The sequence below is a fragment of the Cyphomyrmex costatus genome, unplaced genomic scaffold, assembly GCF_001594065.2.
Source record: "Cyphomyrmex costatus isolate MS0001 unplaced genomic scaffold, Ccosl1.0 scaffold157, whole genome shotgun sequence".
NCBI lineage: Eukaryota > Metazoa > Arthropoda > Insecta > Hymenoptera > Formicidae > Cyphomyrmex > Cyphomyrmex costatus.
In genome coordinates, this window is record NW_017275576.1 from 885,585 (window position 1) to 895,151 (window position 9,567).

Genomic DNA, 9,567 nt, shown 5'->3' on the forward strand with positions numbered 1-9,567 from the left:
TTTCATCTTTTTTCAAATTTATATTATACAAATTGTTTACTTCAATTCCAATTACTTTAACTATTTCCTTCCAATTATATACAATATATAACGTGTCTGTTTCAAGTTCTTAAGAATATCCTTCTCAAAATAAACGTCTCGTACTTTTTGCTGCAGTACTGATTCGTTGGCATAAACGAGTAGCGAATGGACAGATCAAGTGACGGCAATTGACCGTTACAGAGTGCGTATACCATTCTTAAACCTGTCAATTTGTCGCCATTAAATGCTAACCTTGAAGCGTACCACAACCCTTTTGTCTAACTAAAGTCGACTCGTCAGCATCACCTAGTCCCATCCCGATCGGAACTAGCGCAAGGGGGTCTTTCCATTGTAAAATATCGTAAGGCTCGAACAACCTTCGATCATTCCACGTGATCAGGAATCAGGTTTTCGACTTACCTGACCCACTTGGGTTCAGGTATAAACGACAGACCGATTAAACGATTGAAAAGGACCAAAACCTTTGTGTCTCGAAAAGGATTTTATTTTCTGTAATAGAAACCTTTGTTAATATTACAGTATCTTACAATTAGTTGAGATATACAAAGCATGCGAATGTTCATTCATTTACTTATGCACGTTGCATGGCTTCCTTTATTTAATATTTTCTTTTTTCAAGATTGTAATTTGAGTGCGATTGAATTTTTTATCCATAAATGTACTTATTTTTTCTTTAAAATGTTATCTCAATTCTCAGAAATATATTACATTTACTTATATCATTGTAATATAATATTTTTAATTAAAAGGAAAAGATTACATACTTTTTACATAAGATTTATAATCATACCACTCACGCTTGATTCAGGATCCTCGAAGTGACTCATGCCGGATATGATTTATAAAAAGAAACATTTCGGCCGTCAATCTCCGGCTTAGGTGAATCCTCCGACGATGTATTATGACTCAAACATTCAGTTTAAAATTATCAAGCGATATACAATACACATGAGGTGTGTTTTTAATCGAACATCTGTCCTTGTCGTCTTATCATATAATCTCTCTACGAATTTTGAAACAGCATTAATTATGTGAATATGTTAATATATGTCGAAGATATATTTAATTTGCAATAATTTTATGATATATTGGCGATTTACAATATTTTGGAATGAATGGGAAAGAAAGAAATAAACATGATTAATATACAAATAGTTCGATAAAGCTACAAATATGCATGTACATATATAGTATATATATGTATAATTTACATTGAATTATTTAAGATCCCATTTAATTTCTATTTTTTATATGCAAAAACTAAATATCTACATAAATTTTATTAATCTAATTAATAATTAATAAAATTAATCCTTTAAATATAAAATATTTTTGTGCAATTTAATTTTGTTTTTTTGATTCTGAAATACATACTTTGTATCTCCGAATCTATTCGTGTTAAATTAAAAAAAATATATGATTTAGGGTAATATAATTTAATTAAAAATTAGTTTAGAATGATATACAATATTATTCTCCGAGTATGATTGAAAGTATTTTAATAATTTGGTACAATGCAAGACGAAAAAATTGGTCAACTAGAAATACATTTTTTTAAATAAAAAAATCAATACATATTTCAAAAATAAAGAATTTTATTATGAAATATTGTTCGAAATGTTATATTATATACAAAAATTAATTATTAAATAGAATTAAAATTGTTTTACTTGATAACGAGATAATAATAAAGTTGTGTGATTTTTTTCAACTTACATTTAATTATTATATATTAACATATATTTTTTTTTGCAGATGGATTCACCAGATCGTGAGATCTACCGCGATCCAGATGTAGTCAGAGCCGACGACAGGGTGGACGAAGTGGTGCATACGGACACGGCGAGGAAGATGCTGTCCATCTTTCGGCAGATGGAGGAGAACGCGTGTAAGGAAGAACTGCCGGAGGGCCCGAAGCCCTTGAAACGTTTCACACCGCCTCCCGAGGATAAATTCGCCAAAGCAACGGCCTCAGACTCGGAAGAAGGCGAGGATGAAGAGGGCGAGGAAACCGACGGTGATGAAAGCGCTGAGGAGAGAGATCCCAACTACGTCCGCGCTTCTGATAAGGTTGACGCAAGATTTTTTTATTAACGAAAAATTGAACAATTTAAAAGAAATATAAATATATGAGAGAATAATTATAATACAATAAAAACGAGAAAAAACGAGAATAATTACAAGAAGTTGCATGTCTTATTATTATATCTCTATAGATATTATTTTATATTTTTTGCATAAAATGTAACGTTAAAATAAGACTGAATTATTGATTTAAATTATGAAATTTTTTAGTTACTTTTTGTACTTCTCTAACAAACTCTGGTGTTTCTTCACACCAGATGTATATAATTTCCTAATTATTAATAAATGTGAAGATCTACGAAATCTCGAAAGTGGCCGGAGCAAGATTGCCTAAACATGTTATTAGGCGGCTCTAAAAAGTCGGCACGAACTTTCGAGACAGGTCGTTGTCCCACGTTCAAAATTTCGGGAAAGCAGTTCTTTACTCCCGATCGGCACGACCCCACCCTATAATTCATGGAATAATTTCACCTGTTATCGGGCTAGGTGGAGGACGAGTTCTTGAAACAGGCGCAGAACGCGGCGCGCGCCAAGACCCTACGTGCTAAGTTCGAGCACTGGGAGGAGACTGATGGCAAGGTCAGCAATCACCATGTCGCCGAAATAGAGATGGCCCAGGGTACGGGCGAGCAGTCCAGCATAGAATCGGCGAGCAGTCTTAGAGCTCGTTTCGAATCCCTCGGCTCGCAGGCCAACGAGTCCCCGCGCACACCGAAGGTCAAAGTCAATCGATTTGTGGTAAGTACATTTTCTTGATCCATATAACCGCGCACGTCTCCTCGACTTGGTCCAATATCACATTGTGACTTGTCGTTTGTGTAATCACCGTTATTCTTCCTGCATCTATTATAATTAATCTCACTTCATATTACCACTCCTCCTGATTTTTAATTAGTATTGATTAAATTTGGAGAACATGTCTTTTTGATTCTTTTTCTTTTTACCGCAACAATATGCTTTTCTGATTAGTTGGTTGTAATAGTGCTTTTCTTAAACAATTGTAATACTTATAAAATGTTGTCACATAAAATATATTTGCAAGTGTTAAATTAATATTTTTTTTAATCAAAAAGTGTAAGTTGAAAAAATTATATAATACATGTGATTATTATTCTATTCTCATCAAGTAAAGTAAAATTTTGCGATTTTAGGTAATACTACTTTTTAAGTAAAGCACTATTGCAAGTAAAAATCAGTCAGAATTGGAGATTATCTTTTCTAATAAATTCCCATTTTATTTATGGACGATTCGGCATTGTAAAGTATGCGCATGGTGTGATTTTGAATTGTTGTTAGTCTGCCTGTGCTTAATATATCTGTTTTTATGTTAAAATTATAAGTGTATTTTATTCATTGAGCATGTTTGTATTGCGTCCAAAAAGTAAAAACAAACGTAATATAATATGAAATATAATATTTCAAAATAATTACCTGATATTTTTTTAATTAACTTTTTATTGGATGTTAATAAATTATTGTAGCATTTTGACGCAATTCGAATCAATGCTTGAAAATGCACGATTAAGATTTTATTGTATTTTATTTTATTTTATGTGGCTCATTTTTTATGTAACGAAAATTTATATATTTTTGCACTCTTTATTACAATAGTAATATATATATGTGTGTGTGCGTGTATGTGTGTGTGTGTGTACATTCTGCGATAAAAGTTAATTGTTGCTTATAATAATTTAATACAATAATTTTCCATCTCATATATTTAATAGATTTTACGAATATAAATTCATGTTGTTTATTATACTCTTTTTATATTATAACATCTTTTTATGGAACAAATAAGATAATTTGTCATCGCATTACCGCTCTTAGTTTTTTTTGCAATAATATTGCAATTATAATATTTTAATTTTTAACATATAGTACATAAGTCATGATGATATATATTTCTAAGCTATTTATTTATTTAGTTTTTATCCGTGATTAAGCAATAAGAATTAAAAATATGTTTATTTTATAATATAAAAATAGCAATTTACTCTACAACAACAATCTAGTCTACATAACTAGAAGTTACAGCTCTAAATGTTATAAAACTAAAAGTTATAGATTAATTCATTGTGTTTCTAGAATTATTTTCCGTTTGCAAAGAAATGTATTATATTTCTTTTCGAACGAAATATTGATGCAGTATAAAAAATAAATTCAATGTTTACTCACTAACATAGCGTAAAGTTGATTCTTTATTGTTCATTATTATGTGATTGTGAAATAAATGTATAAAATTGCAGTTTTGCAGATAAAAAAGATAAAAATAGCTCGATAACTTAATAAAAAAAATTATGTGAAATTAAAATAATTAGACAAAATTTAACAAATACACATCCTACATTAAGATTAAAAAAATTTCCTGCAAGCAACGACATTTTACCTTTACTCCTTTATAGATTTTTATTGAGCATGATTAATGTAATTTTCTTTTTTATTTAGCGTTATTGTTATTACATTTTCTTTCTTTACTTTTGCCTGCGATATTTTGGTCAAAATCCTGCCCGCTTGTGTCGTGTGTAATGTAAAGTAAAAGTAATCACAAACAAAATCAAGTACTCTTTTTTTTTTGTAACGTGAAGCAGTAAAGGAAAAAGAGAGAAAGAGAGAGACGAAGGAAATACACACCTGAAGATTAATTCGATTACGAGAAAGGTGAGAGAAGAAAGAGAAGAAGGATTAATGGAAGAGGGAGCGTCGTTGAAATCGCGATGGAAAAGCAATTTTTTTAATCTCGCGCATTAAGTAACGGCAATAAAATGTTCGATTATCGTCGATTATTGTAGCGACTTTGCGTTTTCTTAGAGATGATTTTAACACACTTGACGTTATGTTCTTATAGTATATCTTAGCCTGTAGACTGTATCATATGTTATGTGTTAATATTTTATTGTACTACGAGAATTTGTGCGATTGTTGGATTTGTCGAGCGACTGCATCCAATTGCCAATTAGAATGGAAGATATATGCTATCGGAAAATCAATTCCAAACAGATGGCAATAAACCGTTCGAAGCAATATGCCAAGTCACGCAGAAGAAAAAGCATGCAGGAATTTAATACATATTGATTAGCAGATTATAGCGTTATAAAAAGATTTAGATTTATTAATCATTATTTTTTTCTTAAAGATTTACATTAAATGATAAATTGAATTGGACAGCTGCAAAATTTCATTGCATATGTAATAGAAATCTTGCTTTATCAGTAATCTATGGAAATAGAATATTTATTGCATAGAACGCTCGACTTATTCTAATATATATATATATAACAAAGAGAGAACTTTATTATCTACTAATTTACTTTATATGATAAAAGACGAACATCCATCTTTCGTGTCATACGTATGTTGGCTTTATCGTTGAAGAATTTAAAAAAAAAATAATAAATTCTTTCCCACATACGTGTGATGCATCGCTGTAAAACATAAGATGGATTCGCTTTTCACTAGCAGTGAAATTCGTAACGATGTGCATTCAATTTTTACGTACTTTGTTAATTCCACAATACGCCATCATTTGTTAATTAATTGAAAATTCATATGTAATTGTAAACGGATGTCATTAAGCATCTTATATTTCAATTTTTTATTGAAATGGACTAAACCTTGTAAACTATTATAATACACACTGTGTACCAAATTATATTAAACTCCTGAGTAAATTTTTCAAACTATAATTCTGATTTGAACGGATTTAAATCTTCATGACTAATAACTAATTTATCATATGATGTGCCTTTTCGACTTTTTTATATAAATGATTCGCTTTTTAAAACAATACATAAATAAAATGAAAACCGAAATAATTAGGATCTACTATAAGTCTAATATAAAATATTAAACTATAAAATATATTGAGCAAATGTAGGAAATAAAAATATATCACAGTATAAACATCGACATGTATTATTTCGGCTTGTCGATGTCTACATATAATGAAACAGATTCAAAGTTTTCTTGTCTCATCGTTACGATCTTCTTCTGCTGCTTTAGATTTTTAATTTTCATAAGTGCCAAGTTTTTTGTTGAATGAAGAAAGAGAGAACGAGAGAAACAGAGCGAGAGTAAGAGTGCGAAAGGAAAAAAAAGTGCGTGAGAATGACGAACGAGAAGTAATAGGTAATGCTTCCTCAAATTTAATGTGTGCGATAAAGGCCTGAACGAAGAAGTATCGGGTACTGTCGAGGTGTTCTGGGGCCGACTAGCCGTTAGGACCGTAGCTATTTCGATCGCTTTTACAAATTTCGAATCTTTTTACAGCTTAGCGCAGTGGTACAGTAGATTTTTATACTCGTGTGAAAAAAGAAACGGAAACGACAATTTCGTTTTTGTGTCGTCGCGCTCGAGCCTGCTTCCCCGCATTTGTGATTCGAATAAAATCCTTCGTGAACGTTATTATATTTGTATCTCGGCACTTGTGCAATATGATAAACTGTGACTACGTATTTGTTGTTTTACAGAAAGTGCAAATGTCTATAAATTAATTTACTTACCCTGAGAACAAAAATTTACTAAATCTTAATAATATTTTTTTAATAGTACTTTAATTTATTTCTAGTAAATAAATATTTACTTAATACAAAAATTATAATTTAAATTAATTGTTTTTGTACCTAATTGATACAAATATATGTTTACATTTAGTAGGTATCCTGCACTAGTACTATTTAAACAAATAATTATAAAAATTTAGCATATTTTTCTTCAGTATAGTTGTATTGTATCCTAAATACGTTATATTATTTTTCTGTAAGTGAAACGTTCCCTTCCTATGGTTTTATCTTATTATGACATTTTTATACTGTCATGTCCGTTATTTTTTATATCTCTATTTGCCACAAGATTGTATAAAATTTCGCAAATTCTTAGAAACGACATATTTTGCTGCTATTGTTAGGTATGAAAGCGTCGTAAATGTAGAGGCATGATGCCACTTTCGGCATATTTTCTACTTCCAGAGAAGAAGCATAAGTATATGAGCGACTTCGGTCATATAATATCAGGGTAAAAACGCTGTCGCGTTCCTCGAATTTTAATCGAAGGACCCATTTTTAAAAGAGAGCATTGTACGATTTCTTTAGATATGTATCTGAGTACTGTAGAAAGAAAGAAAGAAAGATCGAACATGTATATTCTCGACAGCGAATATTTCTCCGTCTTCCTTTTTTCGTTTGTGCAATGATAATTTCCGTTGCGAATGTGCAAATTGCGAATTACGAATTATTTAAAAGAATTAAGAGATTAGTGCGATTTATAGCAGGAAGCGCGCTAAGCTGATTTTAATTTACGAAAGATCTGCTCCGTTGACCGAGATGCTGACGGAGATCTCGCGTGACAAATTGCGAGTCCTTGTTAACGGCCTTTCGAATTCTTCTGATTTGTATAGCATATATAGCGATAATAGTCTAGTTTACTGCGTCTTTTAGCGTATTATTTCTATTGATGTATAACGATCTGGTTCTGTTTATCTTTCACGTGTAACATTTATTACGATAATACACAAGTGATAAATAAAACAGGTGCTAAATTTATCTAATAAAGGAGGAGTGGGATAAAATCAAGGAGAGAGAGAGATCTCTTGATGCGAGAAACGTGGCCTTTCTTCTTCTTTGCGTAGTGTATGTACATATTTCTCTTAGAGCATCTCTCTTTACACAATCTATCATACATTCAACATACACAAATCTCCGGTATCCGGCTGTTATTGCGGAGTATTCGTAAGCATTAAATTTCCTCTGACGTAACAATCGCGCAGGAGATCCAGACGACATGCGCGGAGGTGTGCGAGAGTTGCGAGAAGAAGGTCTACCCCTTGGAGAAAGTTGAGACAAATAACAAAATCTTCCATAAGCAATGCTTCCGGTGTCTGCAATGCAATTGTATTTTAAGGTAATGAAAAAAGACATGTAAACTTTTGCTTATATTAGATTTAGATAGGATTATAATATACAATATATAATATTTCCTATATTAAATATATTTCGCTTAAAGAAAATGAAGATTCTATAAGTGTCAAGAAATTCAATGTCAGTTGTTGAAAATGTTTTAATAATTAACACAATGTAAATATATGTATAATTATGGAGATATTAGGTCCGTGACAGTAACAATTATATTTTAATTATATTGTAATATGTACATACATAAATATTATAACGTGCGTTATAATCAATCGCGATTTTTGTTTCTTTTTTCGAATTTTTATTCTTCAATTAAATGCAGTCACGAAATTATTGTTAAATATAGTTATGAATGATTATTATATCATTGTAATGTGTTCAAACAGGATGGACTCCTTTACTCTGAATAACGGCAAGCTGTACTGTATCCCGCACTTCAAACAACTCTTTATCACACGGGGAAATTATGACGAGGGCTTCGGTGTCGACCCACACAAGAATAAATGGGCGACAACGAACTCCAGCAATTCCACGAGCCCATCGCCGATCGCGGTCTCGAACGGCGATCTCTGATTTTTCAAGTCTTCCACCTCAATTCTTCCCTGGCTATAAATCGCTATTGAATTTTAGTCGAATGTTAGGTGGATCTAGATAAAGATTTGAAGAAGGAATAGACCCTCTCTATACATTGTAGGATGGATGTCAATCATCGCGGAAGAGATACAATACCTTTTACGATGTTGTTCCCCTTGTGAGTGGTAAATTAGATCCACCTATGATCACAACGCGATGATAATTATGATAAATTGTACATTTTATTACGTTATTATCGCGTACATATGAGAACGCGTAATTGTATATTTAATAACGGTAATTGGAATCAGTCGCGATGATCGGAGACTCGCTCCGAGAAAATGGTCTCTGCATGCGAAAATCTTTTCGAAATGTAAATCTTGCCAAACGCATTGAACAAATAAAAGGAATGCACATGTTTTTTTCTTTAAATAAATCGATAATAAATACTATTTAAATTACATCGAGGAAATAATGAAAAATGCGCGCGATTTTTTGGTTCGTCAAATTGCGTTGCATTAAAATGTATTTTAAAGTTCGTAATGAAAGATCAATGAAAAATTGAAGAAATTGATTCTGATATAATCGCAATGTGCTATATATATAAATTATATTCTCAATTTTTAAACTGTATTGTCATCGCTCACCATAAAATTTGCTTGATATTTGTTACTATTATTATTTTATTGATTTTATTATTATTATATTATAATTATTATTAATATTATTTACGTGCGTCGCACTTGGTATTATTTTATTATATATGTTGTATAATACAATATTACATTACGCTTCGTAAATCTTGTATCCGAACCTGTCCCTCAATAAATAAGAATTTTATACATCTATATTTATTATAATCTCCGCAATATAAACATTTAGAACAACAAATATAATTTATTTGTAGATAAAATAATAATTTTATAATGTATTTATATTGACTGAGTGTTGTCGTCAT

At 30.9% G+C, this 9,567-nt stretch overlaps 1 protein-coding gene across 1 annotated transcript in view; it reads left to right on the top strand.

Annotated features, from left to right (window-relative positions):
• The window catches only part of LOC108771354 (uncharacterized), a 57,602-nt gene extending 48,528 nt beyond the window's left edge, over positions 1-9,074 (top strand). The window contains exons 18-21 of the mRNA XM_018536609.1: positions 1,798-2,112; positions 2,614-2,865; positions 7,892-8,025; positions 8,423-9,074. Of these exons, the coding sequence (XP_018392111.1) occupies positions 1,798-2,112; positions 2,614-2,865; positions 7,892-8,025; positions 8,423-8,609 (888 nt within the window). The 3' untranslated portion in view covers positions 8,610-9,074. The remainder of the gene's footprint in view (positions 1-1,797; positions 2,113-2,613; positions 2,866-7,891; positions 8,026-8,422) is intronic.
• The last annotated feature ends 493 nt before the right edge of the window (positions 9,075-9,567 follow it).